At 24.5% G+C, this 20,974-nt stretch overlaps 1 protein-coding gene across 1 annotated transcript in view; it reads right to left on the bottom strand.

Annotated features, from left to right (window-relative positions):
* Window positions 1–20,974, bottom strand: part of LOC117181651 (collagen alpha-1(IX) chain-like) — a 187,678-nt gene that overhangs the window by 54,653 nt on the left and 112,051 nt on the right. Inside the window, exons 3-5 of the mRNA XM_033374552.1 lie at window positions 17,697–17,764; window positions 17,387–17,606; window positions 11,986–12,202 (exon numbers count right to left, since the gene is read on the bottom strand). Of these exons, the coding sequence (XP_033230443.1) occupies window positions 11,986–12,202; window positions 17,387–17,606; window positions 17,697–17,764 (505 nt within the window). The remainder of the gene's footprint in view (window positions 1–11,985; window positions 12,203–17,386; window positions 17,607–17,696; window positions 17,765–20,974) is intronic.

Genomic DNA, 20,974 nt, shown 5'->3' on the forward strand with positions numbered 1-20,974 from the left:
GGCGCATTGGTGCAAGGTGTTTAATCGCATAGCCTTGTTGCGCCTAGTTGCAGGTTGTTTTAGTCGCATTGACCTGCTGTACGTATTGCAAGATGATGAAACACTTGGTCTTGCATCGAATTTTCACGAGATGTTTGAGCGCATCGTCTCGTGAGAATCTGAAGTTCAGTGAATGTTTCGTATCGCCATCCCCTGTGAACAGCTTCGTGTAATTTGGAAGAATGTAATTTTCTTCTCCTTGGTAGAGATCTCGTGAAAATATTATTGTTCTTCACTTGCAGTCAATAGTGATTTTACTATTGCGTGTACAGTACAATTTATGACTTCACGTCAAACGATCACTTTTGTCACTTATCACTGTACCTTTAGCGTTTACACTTTCACTTGCATTTCTCCGTATTTTTTTTACGTACAAGTGTATAATATATACAGAGATAGCAACTCAGATGCACAGTTTTTTGTAATCTATTATAAAAAGTTCACTTATCGCGTCTCGAAGGACCATGTAAATTTGTGCACATACTGTTCGTGCTTTCCCTGAAAGTACTTTATTAATAGGGAAAAGGTTTTCGTATAAATTTCGAAATATCAAGATGAACATAGGATTTATTAAATGAAACAAGTGATCGAATGATCTTACATCATTGAAAGTTCTTTTTATACTGACTTCATCTCTCGGGTCACCAGACCTCAGAAGTCTCAAGTTGTCCCAAAGTACGGCTAACATTAACAAATCTAGTCGTTGATATGATTCGACGAAATAGCATGGAGAAACATATATCCATACAAAAATGCGTGAACATAAAACATAGCTCACTTTCGAGCTTATTGAAAAATGAAGAATTATTTAAAATACATTAGTTAGCTTATACAAATTTCAATGTCAAAATTTTTAAATTCAATGTCCATTTTGATTTCACAGTACTGAGTCAACGACTAAAGAATATTACTTATATTAATTTTACTAAAAAATCCAAGTCTTTGTAGTGAAAACAAACAAAGTTATGTATTTGTTACTTAAAATTGTTCGAATATGTAAAAAGAGCTGTGTAACGGAGATTTTCCACAGTTTTATGGCAAAAGCAAAATTATAATAGTTTTTTTTAGGCCAAAAACGAAATATCTGAAGAAAAAACACTGACAAATTTATGCATTTGTTAACTTAAATTGTTTAATTATTTAAAAGTTTTTGCGAAATATCAAGTTTACACTACAAAATACCATTTACAAGATATTTGCAATCACATCTGCATTTTAAACGCATTGTATATATTAAATAATAGCTAAAATGTGAATTTGTTTATAAAATTTGTTTAAACAATAACTAGATAATATTTACTTTGGTTTAATTTCTAACTAAACTCCATGTTACTCACATTTCCTGTCTAATCAACTAATTCCGCTAGAGGTTATTTATAAAGAGTTATTTCACTGATTCTAATTATTAAAGCGTCAATAAAGTTTTTTTTACACAACGGTGATCTTTCAAAAAAAAATTTGTTCGGTTACAAGTCGCAGTCGTTCCATTCTTGATACACAAAAGTAATTTCCTGTCGCTAAAGTAGAGTAAGTTAGCACCTCTCTTGTATCAATGTGGATGAGGCAAGAATGCATAAAGACGTCATAAAGAATTTTCTTGAAACTTAGCACGGACACGAACCATTTTTCTAGAAAATTTAGCACGGACACGAATCACTGGACTTAGAACCCGCCTTGCTAATCTACTATATTTTTATATCATTTTTCAAACGGATCCATAGTTTTTTTTTAATTCGTAAAAAACAACATTGAAACTTTAAAAAATATATTCTTGGACAAACTAGACAGGCTTCGGAAAAAAACGAGACAAAAGTTTTTTTATTTAAAAAAGAGCTACAAATTTGTAATTAATAATTTTTTGGAGACCAAAAATGAGAATACAATATATTTAATATAAAAGTGAGGAATATAAAAGTTCGTTAAAGCTGCAAGAGCTTTAACAAAAGAGAATTCACAATCAACAAATTGCAGTTGTCGATGATTTGACGTTTAATTTTAAAAAGTCTGTGTACAAATGTGTGCTAACGGGAAAGGTATAAGTCGCGCACACCAGCCGCGCTCAAACTTGCGAGCCATGTGCGCTGCGCGCTATGAGGATTCAATTATTTTTTGAAAATGTTTCACTTTTGTTTGAACTCCACTACTTTTTTATTTAAAAGTTTTAATCTTTTTTGTGGCAGTATGCAAATTTAAATTGTTTGTGAAAAATTCATTGTTTTTTTTCAGTTTGTTAACTGACAATTTAACTAGTTTTTGATTTTAATTGAAATATCTGTTAGTCAAAATACCAGCTATTACATTTGTCGTTTACAATTTATATTTTCGTATTTTCGAAACTGAATTTGTTAACAGAAAATTCACGTATTCCATTGTTTGTTGGAAATTCGTATTTTGGAATTGTAAATTAAACTACTTGATTAAAAATTCGCCTTTTTTAGTAGAAAATTCGTTTTCATTTTATTGATAAATTGGAAAATAAACTTCCATCTTTAATAATTATCTCTGTGGTTGAAAAATGATATTTTTTAGTAGCAAACTTAATAACCTTTTTTCACTGCATTTATTTGATTAAAAACTCGTCCTTTTCGGAAGAGAATTAATTTTTTTGATGAAAATTCATCTAATTCGTTCAAAATTGATCTTTTCGAGGATTTTTTATAGTTTAAAATTGAACACTTTGATTAAAATTTGAATATTTAGTTGAAAATTCCTTTTTTTGTTTTGTTTGATAATTGATTTTTTTCTAACAGCCGTTTTTAATTTTTCGTTAAAAATTATTATTTTTTTAACTAGAAATTTAACTACTTTGTCGAAATTTTGTCTTTTTTGGCAGAAAAATAATCCTTTTTAGTTGTTAAATGTAATTTTTTTTTTTTGAAATTGTATCTATCCTATAGTTGAAAGCAGGTCGCAGCTTCCTATAGTGTAATAGAAAAGTGAAACAGGCACGGTCTAGGTATCTGCGTTTACATTATTGGATGTAAACATTCCTAGCGATTAAGTTACAGCGATCGTTCCAAATTCGAGTGGAGCTCATTTATGGCTTTTGGCATTTAATTAATCTTCAAACAGTGTAATTATTTAAACAATTTTACTTTAAAAAATTTAAAGTTTGGCCTTTATCCTACGAATCAATTTGTTTTCGAAATAAACTAATATTGTCTATCCGATGACTCTTTTCTATGTTACTTTGCAAATTTCCGAGAACCATTAATTATTTAAACAATTTTAATTAAAAAATTTTAAGTTTAGCCTTTTTCTACAAGTCAATTTTTTCATGGTGTCAACTAAGAATGTCTATGCGATGACTTTTTTCTATATTGCTTTGCAAATTTACAAGAACTATTAATTATTTAAACAATTTTAATTACAAAAGTAAGATTTTGCCCTTTATCCTACAAATCAATTTGTTTTCGAAGTCAACTAAGAATGTCTATCCGATGACTATTTTCTAGCTTTCTTTGCACATTCACAAGAACTATTAATGATTTGAACAATTTTAATTGCAGAATTAAGAGTTTGACCTTTTTTTACAAGTTAATTTGTTTGCGGAGTCGAATAAGAATGTCTATCCGGTGAATCTTTTCTATATTACTTTGCAAATTTACGAGAAGCATTAATTATTTAAACAATTTTAATTAAACAATTAGGAGTTTGACGTTTATCCTACGAGTTAATTTGTTTTCGAAACCAACTAGGAATTTGCATTCGTTGACTCTTTTCTGTGTTGCTTTATAAATTTACAAGAACTATTAATTATTGATAGAATTTCAATTGAAAAATTAAGAGTTTGCTTTTCATTCTACGAGTAGGTTTCACTTTTTACCATAATTAACTAAAAATATCTTTTCAAATATCTGTTCAAGGTTCAAGGTTTTTCTTTGTAAATTTATGATAATTATTTATCATTCAAACAATTTTCATAAATATATTGAGAGTTAGGTATTATTCAAATTTGTTTACGAAGTTAACTAAGATTGTCTTTGTGATGCCTCCTTTCTAGGTTATTTGTTAAATTTACCAGAATTATTAATTATTAATTATTGAAAGAAGTTTCATAAAAAGTTTAGTTTTTGGCTATTTTCTAACGAATAGGGTCAGTTGTTTTATTACGGTTTAGTTTGCAATGCAGCTACATACGAGATTACTTGAAGTGCTCGCATTTGCCTACATTTTTGGTCAGATGAGAGGAAAACTGCAGAAAACCACCTCCCGAGTTTAGTCGGGTTTTCAAAATTCGAGTTATTAAAGTAAAAATGATTATGGTGGTATTTTCTTGAACTTAATTTCCAAATCGAATAATTAAAATGAAAGGAGTGGGTCGTGCGCGTGAGAGCTTCTAGTATAGTTTAAAATTCACCTCTTTAGTTGAAAATTTGACTATTTTGTTTAAATTCATTTTTTTAACTTTGATTTTTTTTAACAAAAAATGCAAGTGTTACATTTTTTATTGAAAGTTTATGTTTTATGTTTTATGCAAATAAAACTATTTTGTTGAAAAATCGTCTTTTGTGGTAGAAATTCGTTTTCATTTTACTGAAAATTAATTTTGTAAATTGAAATTTGAATTATTACATTTTCTCTTAAAAATTTATTTTTAAGTTTAAAAAATCTACTATTTGCTTAAGGATTCAACTGTTTTGTTCAACATTCATTTTTTTTTTTGAAAATTTAACGATTTTTGATGAAAATGAGTGGTTTTTTGGGTTAAAATTCATGTTTTTAGGTAGAAATTTTGTTTCCATTTTACTGAGAATTAATGCTGTTAATTAAAATTTGAATTATTTTATTTTTTGTTGAAAATTGAACTTTTTAGTTTAAAAAATGAACTATTTGTTTAAGAATCAACTATTTTGTGGAAAATTCACCTCTTTGGTTGAAAAATGAACTATTTTTGATGAAAATTCGTATTTTTAAATTCATTTTACTGAAAATTTATTTTATTGATTGAAATTTGAAATATTCCATTTTTTCTTGAAAAGTAATCTTTTTAGATTAAAAATAAACTATTTACTTGGAAATTCAACTATTTTCATAAAAATTCATCTCTGTTAAATTTTTTTGACTATTTACCTAAAATTAAATTGTTTCTGATTTCAAATGAATATTTTAAATATAAATCTTAAGTATTCCATGTTTGGTTGCATTATTTTTTTAAATTTGAAATTCAACTATTTGGTAAGAAATTCGTCCCTTTTGTATAAAAATTATTTTTTTTTTATCAGAAAATTGATCATTTTAGTTGAAAATTAATCTCTTTTGCTCAAAATTGAATTATTTATCGGCCATAAGGGCACTTTTAATGCTGACTTCCACATATTCTCTATTAACATGAATTAATTCAAAAATCTTGTCACAAATTAAAAGAGATTTTTTCTCACCCATACCCGCAGAAAAGTAAAAAATTTCCATTAATCAATTAATGTTCCCAGATAAAAATTTAAGAAATTTAAATGAGATTAAAATCAAATTTAAAATCCTATTTAACGCCCAATAATCAAGTTAATTTGAAGAATTCCTGAAAATAAAACCAAGAATCTAGCGACCAAATTTAGACAAACACCATAAAATGTTCCTATTTCAATCTGAAAAAAAAAACATTTTTTTTTCCTAAACAGAAAGAAAAATCTCCTCTTTTTTTATTTTTGTTCAGAAGGAAAGGAGATTTTTTTTTCTATTTTACGAGAACAAAGTTTTTTTTCAGATTGCAATAGATATATTTTATGGTGGCTGTCCAGATTTGATGCCCGGTTACTCCGCGGCGACCCAGTTCGCTGATCAATCTCCCTAACAATCACCCCATTTGAAGAGCTTTTTAAATTCATAAAATAAATTAATTAAATTTATAACCCCGAATAATAATAATGCATTCGCAATTTATTTTAACATAAACCATAATTTTGATTCCTTTTCTTCAAGCTTCAAAATAATATGAATGTTTTTAAAAAAATTTATAGATAGGGAAGTTGAGTTACTTTGACAGTAAAACGGTTTGCCATCAACTGGGGTGTACTGGACGAAGTCCTCGATAATAAAACTATTTTTAGCTCCCTGGGGACTTAAGAAAATTTATGACTTGGGGTGGTTTGTGGTTGGTAAGCTCCCAGGCTCTCAGACCCTCTCAGAGATCTCCCCCTTTTTTACTTCAGGCCTTCCCTTTATTTTTCAAATCTACTTGAAATCGAACACAAGATTCTTACAATCAGAAAAAAAAATTTCTCGAACCACAAAAAACGGTTTTCTCGATTAATATGAAAGTTTGGTTGATGCAACAAAATATTTTGATTGACCCAACCAAATTTGTTTGGTTAGATAAACAAAATACATCTATCCGAAGATTTGTTCACAGAAACCAACAAATTTAGTTAGTTCCATCAATATTTTGTTCCCATATAATGACCATATTCTATGGTTAAATCAACCAAAATTTGGTTGATTCAACCGAATCGTTTTCTGAGATTAAAAGATTAATTTTCACCCAAATAGTTACGTTTCTAACCAAAACGGATGAATTCCAAACCGTGAAGAATGATTTTCTTTATCAAAAAATACGAATTTTGAATAAAATACAGGCATTTTCAAGCAAATAGTTGAATTTCCAATTCAAAAGGTCAATTTTCAATTTAAAAAAATTTAATAAAAGAATAAGTGATTAATAAAATAGTATAATTTGCAACCAAATAGTTTAACTTTAAATCAAAAGAGATGAATTTTCAACTAAAAATATAAAAATTATATTTTCAATAAAACAATTACACTTTATCAACAAGAAAATGAACTATTAAGTGAATAGTAAAATTTACAATGAAGTAGATGAATTTTCAACAACAAAAAAGCAAGAAACGAATTCTCTATAAAACAGTTGAATTTTCAACAAAAAAATTAATTTTGAACCAAAAAGATAAACCTTTAATCCAAGAAATAAGTTTTAACTAAGTAGCTCAACTTTTTTCTACTGAGTTGAATTTTCAATTAAAAAATATAAATTTTGAACAAAATAGTTCAACTTTAAACCAAAAATATGAATTTTAAACTACAATGAAGAATCTTCATCTGAAATATGTAGTTACATTTGCAATTTAAATAAAATTTAAACAAAATAATTAAATTTTCAAGAAATCAGTTGCAATTCTTACAAAAAAGAGGATATTTTCAGCCAAATTGAAGAATTTTTAACTAAAATAATGATCCTTCAACTGAAACATTTAAATCTTAAAATTAAAAAAAGTAATTTTCAACCAAAATAGAAAGAATTTTCGACCAAAAAATGACATTTTCTGTTAAAAAATTAGTTTTAAACAAATAAAAAACAAACTTTCGAAAAAAAATAATAATAAACCGGTAACTAAACTCAAGAGGTGGTTTTCTGCAGTTTTCCTCTCATCTGACCAAAAATGTGGGCAAATGCGAGCACTTCAAGTAATCTCGTATGTAGCTGCATTGCAACTAAACCTTAATAAAACAACTGACCCTATTCGTTAGAAAATAGCCAAAAACTAAACTTTTTATGAAACTTCTTTCAATAATTAATAATTAATAATTCTGGTAAATTTAACAAATAACTGAGAAAAGAGTTATCAGAAAGACAATCTTAGTTAACTTCGTAAACAAATTTGAATAATACCTAACTCTCAATATGTTTATGAAAATTATTTGAATGATTAATAATTATTATAAATTTACAAAGAAACGTGGAAAATTATCATCGAAAGACATTCTTAGTTCATTCCTAAACAAATTATACCTCTTCCTTGAAAAATAGCCATGCTATAAATATGTTGATAAACATTTTTAAAATAATTAATAGCTGTAGATTTGCAAAGCTTCAGAGAAAAAAAAAATCATCGAAAAGATATTTTTAGATAATTGTGGTAAAAAGTGAAGCCTACTTACAGAAAGAAAAGTAAACACTTAATTTTTCAATTAAAATTCTTTCAATAATTAATAGTTCTTGTAAATTTACAAAGCAACATAGAAAAGATGCATCGAATGGGCATTCCTAGGTGATTTCGAAAACAAATTAAGTCGTAGGATAAACGTCAAACTCTTAATTTTTAAAATGAAATTGTTTAAATAACTAATAGTTCCCGTAAATTTACAAAGCAATATAGAACAGAGTCACCGGATAGACATTCTTAGTCGACTCCGAACACAAATTGACTTGTAGAAAAAAAAAGGACAAACTCTTAATTTTTTATTTAAAATTGTTTAAATAATGAATAGTTCTTGTGAATTTACAAAGCAACATAGAAAAAAGTCATCGAATAGACACTCTTAGTTGACTTCAAAAACAAATTTATTCGAAGGACAAAGGCCAAACTTTTAATTTGAAAATTAAAATTGTTTAGATAATTAATAGTTCTCGTAAATTTGACAAGCAATATAGAAAAGAGTCACCAACTAGACATTCTCAGTCAACTCTGAAAACAAATTGACTTGTAGAAAAAAGGACAAACTCTTAATTTTTTATTTAAAATTGTTTAAATAGTGAATAGTTTTTGTGAATTTACAAAGCAACATAGAAAAAAAGTCATCGGATAGACATTCTTAGTTTAGTTCGAAAACAGAATGATTTTTAGGATAAAGGTCAAACTTAAATTTTTTTAAGTTAAAATTGTTTTAATAATTAATAGTGCTTTTGGAAATTCGCAAAGCAAGAATAAAAGAATTAAAAAAAGCAAAAGAATAAAAAATAGACATTCTTATTTAACTCCGTAAAGAAATTAACTTGTTGAAAAAATTTCAAAAACTCTTAATCTTGTTTTTAAAATTGTTTAAATAATTAATAGTTCTTGTAAACTTACAAAGCAACCTAGAAAAGAGTCACAGGATAGATATTCTTAGTCGACTCCGTAAACAAATTTACTTGTAGAAAAAAGGTCAAACTCTTAATTTTTTAATTAAAATTGTTTAAGTAATTAAAAGTTCTTATAAATTTGCAAAGATATATGGAAAAAATTCATCGGATAGACATTCTTAGTTGAGTCCGTAAACAAATTTACTTGCAGAACTCGTAGAAAAAAAGTCACTTTTAGTTTTTTGATCGAAATTGTTTAAATAATTAATAGTTCTTGTGAATTTACAAAGCAACATTGAAAAGAGTCACCGGATAGACTTTCTTAGTTGACTCCGTAAACAAATCGACTCGTGGAGAAAAGGGCAAACTCTTAATTTTTTAATTAAAATTGTTTAAATAATTAAAAGTTCTCGTAAATTTGCAAAGCAATATAGAAAAGAGTCACCGGATAGACATTCTCAGTCGACTCCGAAAACAAATTGACTTGTAGAAAAAAGGACAAACTCTTAATTTTTTATTTAAAATTGTTTAAATAGTGAATAGTTCTTGTGAATTTACAAAGCAACATGGAAAATAGTCATCGGATAGATATTCTTAGTTTAGTTCGAACACAAATTGATTCGTAGGATAAAGGCCAAAACTCTTTATCTTGTCATTAAAATTGTTTAAATAATTAATAGTTCTTGTAAATTTACAAAATAAAATACAACATAGTCATCGGATAGACCTTCCTAGGCGACTCCGTAAACAAATTGACTCGTAGAAAAAAGGCAAACTCTTAATTTTTAAATTAAAATTGTTTAAATAATTATCAGTTCTTTTGTAAAGCAACATAGAAAAGGGTTAGTTGAGTCCATGAACAAATTCTCTCATAGAAAAACGTTAAACTCTTAATTTTTAATTAAAAACTGTTTAAATAATTAATAGTTCTTGTAAATTTACAACGCAACATAATGAATTAAACTTATTCTTTAAAGAAGAGCCATTTATGAAAATTGTTTTAATAATTAAATTGTTTGCAAATTAAATAAATGCTAAAAGCCATAAATGACCTACTTTCAACTATAGAAAATAGAATAGTTAAATCTTCAATTTAAAAAAGTAATTCTCAACATAAAAACAAAATATTCGACCAAAAAAGACGAATTTTCAACTACAAAAGACAAATTCTCAACAAAAAGTTTAAAAGTTACGTTTTCAGATAAATAATTAATTTTAAACAAACAAAAACAACTAATTTTCAACCAAACAGTTGAATTTCTTCTAAAAAAAAAAAAAAATATTTCAAACCAAGAAGAATATTTTTCTACTAAAAAAGAAGAATTTTCAATTAAAAAAGATCAATCCTAAAAAAAAAATAATTTAGTTTTTATAACGAGAGATGAACCTCTAACCCTAAATAATAAAATTATAAATGATAAAATGATAAAATTATCTACTAAAATAATTAATGTTTAACTGCTATTGTAGTTAAATCGTCAACTAAAATCATTAATTTTCAACAACGAAAAAACGGTTTTTCTCCCAAAAAATACGAATTATCAGTGAAAAAAATATAAATGTTCGACTAAAAATGTTAAATTTACATTTTAGGTTGAAAAATAATTTTTTTTTAATTTTCAACTAAACAGTTTCATTTTTTACGTTAAGAGGATATTTAAAACCAAGAAGATTCTTTTTCTACTGAAAAAAGTCGCATTTTTAATTTAAAAAATTAATTCTTGACAAAAAAAAAACGAATTTTCAACCTAATAGTTAAATTTTCAACCAAAGAGATGAAACTTTAACTAAAAAAAAAAGTTTAACAAAGTAGTTCAACTTTCACCCAAGTAGTTGAATTTTCAATTAAAAAATATGAATTTTAAACAAAAAAGCTAAAGTTTCAATCAGAAGAGATCAATTTTCAACTGGCATAGTTCAATCTTCAATTTAAAAAAGTAATTTTCAACATGAAAAAAATATTTTACCAAAAATATTCAATCAACTGATTAATTAAAAAAAAATTTCAACAAATTAGTTTAATATTTCACCAAACAGTTGAATTTCTTACCAAAAATATAAAACATTTCAAACCAAGAAGACTAGTTTTCTACTAAAAAGACGAATTTTCAAATAAAAAAAATCAAACCTAAGAAGAAAAAACAATTTTCAACAAAATAATTAAATGTTCAACCAGGAATAAACCTCTCACCCAAAAAATAAAATTTTAACAAAGTATGTAGTTCAACTTTTACCCAATTCGACCCAAGTAGTAGAAATTTTCAATTAAAAAAGATCAATTTTAAACAAAATAGTTCAACTTTCAACCAGAGATAAATTATTAACTAAAAAAATAAATGTCTAACTGATATTGTTGTTAAATCTTCAGTTAGAATAATTAATTTTCAACAATCGCAAAAAACTAATTTTTCACCAAAAAATATGAATTATCAATGAAAAAAATATCCATTTTCGACGAAAAATTCTAAAATTACATATGTAGTTGAAAAATATTAAGAAAAGGAATTTCAACAAAGCAGTTGCATTTTTTTTTTAATTTAAAAATATCAATTCTCAAACAAAAAATATGAATTTTAAACTAAAAGAAATCTATCCTCAAACAAAAATATAAAAGTTACATTTTCAGTTAAAAACTGAATTTTCCAAAAACAAAAAAACGAATGTTCAACAAAATAGTTTAATTTATAATAATATAATTTAAATTTAAACAAGAAAACGAATTATCAACAGAATAGTAAAATTTTTAAACAAATAGATGAATGTTTAAGTTGAATTTTCAACACCAAAACAAGAATTTTTAACAAGAAGTTAATTTGCTACCAAAATATTTGAATTTTCAAACCATAAATATGAATTTTTAACAACCGACATTTAAACGATTTTTTCCTGACTGTACCTTACCAATAAAAAAAAGTTAGAAAAAAATTAAATTATAAATATTTATAACAAAATAAATGTTGTGACTTATTGTTTAAAATTTGAAATTGCAACCAAAAACGGACAATTTATCTTTTCAATAAAAGAAATTAAATTTCACATCTTTAGTAATTTTAAACTCAAAATTACTATTTTTTAACTTGCAGCAGTTAAAACTATTCTAAAAGATAATTATTATTAAAATAATTAGTTTTTTGAATATATATAATTACCTGAGGTGCAAAAAATGAAATTATTTGCTGAGTACCCTTGAGGTCCAAAATGGAAAATTCAATAGTCTGCCTTTTTGGATTTAGGATGATTGCAAACTCGGAATCATTTTTGAAATTATAAATTCTCATAAGTTGCCACGATGCCTTTGATAATCTGTTAATTCTCATTGTAATTACCAGGCTGAATTCTTCGGGCAATCCAGAAGGAAAAATATCCCTAAAAAATATTATTGTAATTACAATTTTAAAGGGTATATATCTAAATATAAAATTTCATTACGCGTGATTTTTTCTTTAGACAAAAATTTGTAACATTTTTTGTTTTTCAATTAAAGCCCAGAGCTGACTTTTTGAGAAAATCGATTTTAATATTTTTGAAAAATTGTTATTAATTTTTTTGGATGCGGCATGGCAGCAAAAACTCACTAGTGAGTTTTTGCTTATGGTGAGATTTTGCTTCTAAAACAATAATAACCAAATTTCTTCGCGAATAACAATATAACGAGAGCAAGTTGATAAATCGATAATAAATTTTATTTTATTTTTAATTTTTAGTTTGAATAATCGTCTTAAAAGCAAAAACTCACTAGCGAAAGAAAGTAGCGACGGTAAACCCCAGAGTATAAGCGCTAACATTAACTTAAATCGTAACTACTCCTAAAATATTAAATATTTTGATCTGAAACTTTCCAAAACACTTTATCACAGTTTTATCAAAATTTTCGCCGCGAAAAGTTAAAAACAACCGTCGTGTTTTGGCAAATGAGTGTTTTTTAATTTTTTTGTTAGATGAAGGTCTAAATGTATTTTGCAAGTTATATTTAAAGGCCAGGGGATTTTATTTTTGTAACTTTTTTAATATATGATATTTTACAAACAGCATAAAAGAATTACAAAATTAAAAATTTATTTGTTTTAACCACAAAAGACAAATTTTCGATTTAAAAAATTAATTTTCCACAAAACAGTTGCATTTTTAACAAAGTATATTTTAATTATCAATAGAATAATTAAATTTCCAACAAAATGATAAAGTTCAATCTTAAACTAAAATAATAAATCTGCAATAATTAAAGAAATTAATTCTTTACAAAGTGGTTCAGCTTTTAAAGAATCGAACGAATTTTCTACAAAAGAACTGAATTTTCAACCTGACTATGTGAAAATATTAATTTTCTATCAAAAAGATAGATTTTTAACCAAATAATTTAATTTTGAACAAAACAGATCAATTGCCAATTAAAATGAAAAATCTTTAAAAAAATGTTGGAACCAAGTAGTTCAACTTCCAATACAGATGTTGAATTTACAATAACAATAAAAAAGGAATGATCAACATTAATAGATTTTTCAGTAAAACAAGAAAAGTTTCTAAAATTTTTGAATTTTTCAGCCAATTTTTCTTAAAATTTGAAGCAAAAAGTTAAATTTTTAGTGAAAAACAAAAACGAATTCAATCATTCAACAAAAATTTGTCAGTAAAAATCAAAGAGATAAATTTTCGTTTAAACTGATGAACCTGAAAAGAAGAAAATTAATTTCTGATAAAGTGGTTCAAATTTGAACCAGAAAAGGCCAATTTTTAAAAAAACAAAAATGAATTTTTTACAAAATATTTGAATTTTCAACTCGCGAATATTTATTTTTTACCAAAAGAACATATTTTTAACAAAATACTTCAATTTTCAACCAAAGTGGTAAATTTTTAACTAAATTGATGAATCATCAACAAAAAAATTAATTTTTCACAAATGATTTCAACTTTCAAACAAGCTGTTAAATTTTCTCACTGAAAAGATGAATTTTTAACAAATAAAGATTTTTTAGTCTAGAAAGAAAAAAAAGTTCTTCCAAATATCGTTGAATTAAAAAAAATGTAAAAGTTACAATTTCAGTGAAAAACATTATTTTAATAAAAAAAACTGGGAAGTTGAACTATTTTGTTTAAAATTTATTTTTTGGTTGGAGATTCATAATTTTAGAAGAAATTTTTCATTTTGATAATTGAACTATTTTTTAAACTGAAAATTTGAATATTTCATTTTTTTTTAAATTGTCTTTCATGCTCAAAATCCATGTATTTTATTTTTAATTTTTATTGATGTTATAGAAAATTAGGATTCTTGCTTGAAGAATCATCTTTTTCGTTCAAACTTAACTATTTTTTTGAAAATTCGTTTTATTTTTTGCTTAGATAATAATTTTTTATACTGAAAATGATTCATTTATCATTTGCAGATAAAAATTCAACTATTAGCTTGAAAATTTATGTATTTTGTTAAAACTTTGTATTTTTGTAGAAAAAATAATGTTATTATTTGAAAATTTATCTTGCTGTTTAAAAATAAATTTTTCTATTCTATATTATACTGTATTTTTTTTAAATAAAAAATTCAACTTTTATGTTTTACGTTTGTCGTTTGAGAGTTCTTTATTTTTATTGAAAATTCAACTACAGGACATTTTTTTAAATGAAAATTTATCTGTTTGGTTAAAGCATTGTTCATTTTTTTGTAAATCAATTCCTTTAATTAAAAAATCCCTTTTAGGAAAAAAAATCTTCTTAATTGAAAATCTAACTGTTTGGTCTACCGTTGAATTACTTTGTTATGAGGATTAAACTATTTGGTAGAAAGCAAAAAATTAATATTTTTTGGTTAAAAAATAATCTACCTTGTAGGAAATCTAAAAATTTGTTAGGAAACATCTTTTTGAAATTCAAATGTTGTGTTAACATTGGTATTTTTAGTTGGAAAATTCAGCTATTTAAAAATTAATTTTTTTGTTTGAAAATGATCCTTTTTAGTAGAATATTCATTTGTTCTGTTGAAATTTTATCTTTTTATGTAGAAAATAAATATTTTTCGTTCAAAATGCAACTATTTAATAAAAAATGCATGTATTTGGTTGATTTTTAAAAAATTTTTTGGCAGAATTAAAAATTTCCCAAATTATAAAATTCACGAAATTTCTGGAATTATAAAATTTCCGAATTTGAAAATTCCTGAACAATAAAATTCCAGAATTGAAAAATTCTCGATCAATAAAATTCTAGAATTCAAAAATTTCCGAATAATAAAATTACAAAATTATAAAATTCCCGAAATAGAAAATTCACAAAATTTCTAGAATGATAAAATTCCCGAATAATAAAATTCCAGAATTGGAAAATTCTCGATCAATAAAATTCTGGAATTCCAAAATTCCCGAATAATAAAATTCCAAAATTATAAAATTCCCGAAATAGAAGATTCACAAAATTTCTAGAATGATAAAATTCCGGGATAATAAAATTCCAGAATTGGAAAATTCCCGATCAATAAAATTCTAGAATTCAAAAATTCCCTAATAATAAATTCCAAAATTATAAATTTCCCGAAATAGAAAATTCCCAAAATTTCTAGAATGATAAAATTCCCGAATAATAAAATTCCAGAATTGGAAAATTCCCGATCAATAAAATTCACGAATAATAAAATTCTAGAATTAAAAAATTCTTGTATTCAAACAATAATTTTAGAATCTTTGAGCTTGAAAAATAATTTTTGTGATACAAATATTTTATTGTATTCTTAATCAATAAATAATATTATTGAAAAAATGTAATTGTTTGAATTGAGGATTTTTTCTATTACGGATATTTTATAATTCGGAAATTTTCTGTCGGGAATTTTATTATTCGGAAATCTCCCAATTCGGGAATTATATAAGCTGTTCGGGAACTTTATTATTCGGAAATTTTATTATTCAGGAATTTTATTATTCGGGAATTTTACTAATTGGAAATTTTTCAGTGTCGGGAATTTTATTTTTCGGAATTTTTCAGTCATCCTAACATTAACTAATATTAATAAATTAGAAAATTCCTGACGAATTACGATATCACAGAATTCAAACAATAAATTTGTTTAGAAATATTATTTATTGATTAAAAATACAATAATAAAATATTTTTATTAAATACAAATTATTTTGAAATTGTTAATGTTTTTTAAATTATTGCTTTAATTCAAAATAAGCAATCATTGAAAAAAAAATATATCTCTGGGTGAAAATTCCGGATAGAAAATTGCCAAATTTCAAAATATCCGAAATACAAAATTTCCGGATTCAAACAATTAAACTGATTTTTTTCTAAATATTACTTATTTATTAAAAATAAAAGAATCAAATATTTTTATTTGAAATTTAGTTAAAAATTCATTTCTTTATTGAAAATTCAACTGTTGGGTTGAATATTAGTCTTTTTGATTTAAAAATGCAACTATTTGGTAGAAAGCTCAACAATTTTGTTGAAAATTTTTTTTTTTTAACAAAAGACGTAACTATTTCATTTTTTGTTAAAATTTTTCATTTTTAGTTGACAACTCATAGTTTATAAATGAAAATTCATACTTTCCGGTAAAATATTAATATCTATCTTTGGAAATTATTAATATTCGGTGAATATTATTAATTTTGTTTTAAGATTCAACTATTTGGTAAAAAAATAATCTACAACCCAACAATTTGGTAGGCATTTTTTTTTTAATCAAATATTTTGTTGCAAATTGGTCTTTTTGCTTTGGAAATTCAACTATTCAAAAATTATTATTTTGGTTGTTCAAAATGAATTTTTTAAATGAAGATTTAAGTATTTCATTTTTTATTGAAAAATTATCTTATAAATTGAAAATTCATTTATTCTGTTGAAATTTGATCTTTTTCGGTAGAAAATTAATATTTTTTGTTTAAAATTCAAATATTTGGTGAAAAATTAATCTACTTTGTAGACAATCCAACAACTTGTTTAGAAAATAATATTTTTTGTTAAAAATTGAAGCGTTGTGTTGGAAATTAATCATTCTAATTTAAAAATTTAACTATTCAAACATTCAATTTTGTTGTTTACAATTAATTTTTTAACTGAAGATTTAACTATTCTATTTTTTGATCCAAATTGATATTTTTTAGTTAAAAATTCAACTATTCAATTGAAAATTCATGTATTTGGTTAAAATTCTGTCTTTTTGCTAGAAGAATAGAAAACTAATTTTGTTTTTGTTGAAAATTTATCTTTTTGTTTGAAAATGTTTTTGGCTGAAAATGAATGTTTTAAATTAACAATTTGACTATTCAATTTTATATTGTAAATTTATCTTCTTTAGTTGAAAATTGATGCACATATTTTATTGAAAATTAATAATTTTAATTAAAAATTAAATTATTTGATGAAAAATTAATCTTCTTTGTCGAAAATCCAAAAATGTTGTTAAAAACCTCATTTTTTATTGAAAATTCAACTCTTTTGTTGAAAATTTTACAGCTCAATTTTTTTTTAAATTTTTTGGTTTAAAATTCAACAATTTTCTTGACATGGGCTCTAAAAAGTATGAAAAAAATATAGATAAAAATTGCTTACTTGGTGGGAATTGTAACATCCGCTTCCTTATCTAATCTGTAGGCTGTCTGCATCCGGTTGGTACCCTTCACTTTGAAAATTTTGTTTAAATAATGATTTCCTAACACATCTAAATTATATCTTCTTACAAAATCGAAGGTTTGCAAATCGTCTTCGCCTGGTTTGTAATTCGAACATGGTTTTGAATATTTCCCTGGCAGAGATATTTCTGAATTTATTTCTAAAGGCAATAAAACATATTTTTTAATATAAAAAATATTTTTTATTTTTAGAATATTATTTTAAAAGAAGAATTTTTAAAATTACTTACGCGCAATCACACATTGCAAAACGAGGAATTTTCCTGCTAAGGAAATTGTTTTATATTTCCAGACACTTCTGTAATCAGTATGATAAAAATAATTGGTTTACAATTTTTTGGGGAAAATTTTACACCACATATTTTTTTATCTATTTCTTAGATTAAATTCTTTTTTTATTTAGCCATATCTTAGTAATAAAATAATCAAAAATTGTAATTAATTTATTTTTTATTAAAAATAAATGAAATCACAAGGATTATTGGTTATTGAATGACCCGGAAACGGGGAATTTTTCGAGCCCGGGAAAAGCCGGGAAATGACAGTGAAATTATTTTTGCCCGTAAATTGTACACATTTTTTAAAGAAAAATATGCGTCCAAGTTTGATTTCAATCGTTTTTTAAAATAATTAGTTGAACTTTAAATTTTTTTCCATATATGGAAAATAGAATGGAAGCATGGAAGACTATAAGAGAATTTTTTTAATTTTTCAGAATTAAAAAATTTTTTAGTTCGATTAAATGATTTTTTCTTCATGAATTCCAAGAGAAAATTAAAAAAGATCACAAAAGTTTTTTAATTATTTCATAAAATTCCGAAAAAAATGCAAAACATTTTAAAGCAAAATTTTCCCATCATAAATATTGTGAGAACAAATTTGAGTAAGTTTAAGAGATACTTAGAAATTCTGAAACTATTAAAAAATAATACAAATTTATAAGATATTTAAGGTATTTTGTAAGATTTCAAGAAAATGAGAAAAATTCTTTAGGTTCTTAGGAAAATTAATGTGATTTTTATTTTTAAAAATGAACCTAAACAGAAAATTTAAAAAATTTCAAAACATTACGAAAGATTTTCTTATATCTTAATCAAATAAATAAAAATCGAGTAAATTTAAGAAATATTTAGAAGGTTTGCAGAAATTGAAAAAGAATTTTAAACTTAAAAGATTTTTAAAAAATGCAGATATTTTTTAAAGAATCTAAACCACAAGTTTAGACGTTTTAAAATAATTTTTAAATGTTTAAAGTGAATAACAAATTTCCTTAAAATTCCTAGGGAATTTTGGAAGATTTCTGAGCAATTTTCTATACTGATTTTAAAGCTAAATGTTTTAATTTTGTAAGATTAAAAAATCAACAAAAAAAGTCAAGTAAATTCAAGAAATATTTAGAATTTAAAGAGATTGAAAAAGAATTTTGAACTGTATAAGATTTCAAAAAAATTCAGATTTTTTTAAAGATTCCAAACCAAAAGTTTAGAAGCTTTAAAATAATTTTGAAAGCTCTATTCCTAGAAAATTGACCTTTTGTTTACCATTTTTATTTTGTTGCTAATAAGTGAATTAAAATCTTTTTTGGATGAAGCTATTTTTTTTGAAAATTTGACTTTTTCATTTAATATTTCATCTTTTTCTGTATCAATATAGAATTTTTCTTAGAAAAAATGAAACTGATTTTTTTATAATTAAACTATTACCTAGAAAATTTACTTTTTGTTCTACATTCCTATTTTTGTGTTGAAAAGTAAAATGAAATCTTTTCGGATGAAAATTCAACTCTCTTTTTTTTAAATTTGCCTTTTTGGTTTAAACATTCACTTGTTTTAGTCGAATTTTCAGTTTTCTTGAACAAAAATGCAACTGTGTAGTTGAAAATTTAACAATCTTGTTAAAAATTAATACTTTCTAGTTCAAAATTTGACTATTTAGCAGAAAATTAACTTTTTGTTTAAATTTAATATTTTGGCGTTGATAAAATAAAAAATGCAACTATTTGGTGGAGAATTCAACTACTTTGTTATAAGTTCATCCTTTTTGGTTGAAACAATTCGTCTTTTTCGATTGAAAATTAAATTTTTTTTGTAAAAATTTATTTTTCGTTAAAAAGTTCACATTTTGATCTTGAAAAGTTAATTGTAATCTTTTTTTGGATGAAAATTTAACATTTTTTTCAAAATTTGTTGATTTTTTTTAAAAACAGAAATTCATCGGTTTCTAGAGAAATTTCATCTTTTTGGATAAAAATGCAACTGTTTTGTAGAAAATTCAACAATGTTGTTAAAAAGTCATCCTTTTTGGTTCAAAAAATGTCTTTTTGGATTGAAAATTCAATTGTTTTGGTAGAAACTGATTTCTTGTTTAAAAATTAATATTCTGATCGTGAAAAGTCAAGACTTTTTTAACAGAATATTCAACTAATTTTTCAAAAATTATCTTTTTGATTTAAAAATTCGGCTGTTTTAGTAGAAATAACATTTTTTTCTAAATAAAAATGCAACTTTTTCGTCAAAAATTATTCTTTGCTTAGGTATTCAAATATTCGATTTGAAAGATTTGGTTGAATTACTTTGTTAAGAAATCATTTTTTTTCTTGAAGATTTATATTTTTAGTCAAAATGCCATCTCTTTGGTTCAAAGTTGAACTATTTTATTAAAAAAAAATAATCTCAATTAATAATTCAACTACTTGGGTAAAAGTTAAACTACATTGTTAAAATTTTATTTTCTTGATTGGAGGCTTATGTATTTGGTTGCAAATTTAACTGTTTAGTCGAAAAGCCCTTTTTTTGTTCAAAATTAATTTTTTAACTGAAAATATAACTTTTATATTTTTTAAAGATCGATTTATTTTAGTTGAAAATTCTCCTTTTTTCTTTTTTTAGTTTAAAATTCAAATTTTGTTTGAAAATACAATTTTTGCGTAGAGAAAATTCGTCTTTTGGCTTGAAGGTTCAATAATGAAAATAAAATTTTATTTCCTTGTTGAGTGAAAAATCTTTACTTGTTGAAAATTCACATTTTTCATTTTAAAATTTCGTTTTTTAGTTTTGTTTAAATTTCATATGTTTTGAATGATATATAAACTATGACTTTTTTTGTGGAAAATTTATTTTTTTTAGGTTGAGAATTCAACTATTGTGTTCAAAATTTAGTTGCTTTGTTGAAAATTCAAGTATTTTGTTAAAAAGTCATCTTTTATAGTAGAAAAGATATTTTTTTGTTTTCAAATAAATTAATAAATTTGTATCTGAAATACTTTTTTATTCCGTTTATAACCCACAAGCTTCATATCAACAAACCCACAAACTCCAAATACATAGCTCCATATCCACAAACGTACAAAACCCAAACCCACAAGCTGGGTTTGGGGTTTGGAAGTTTGTGGATATGGACCTTGTGTGTTTGGGGTTTGTATGTTTGGGGCTTGTTAGTTTGGGGTTTTGTGAGTTTGGGGTTTGTACAATTGTGTATATGGACCTTGTGGGTTTGTATGTTTGGGGCT

This window comes from Belonocnema kinseyi, chromosome 1 (assembly GCF_010883055.1).
Source record: "Belonocnema kinseyi isolate 2016_QV_RU_SX_M_011 chromosome 1, B_treatae_v1, whole genome shotgun sequence".
NCBI classification, from domain to species: Eukaryota; Metazoa; Arthropoda; class Insecta; order Hymenoptera; family Cynipidae; genus Belonocnema; species Belonocnema kinseyi.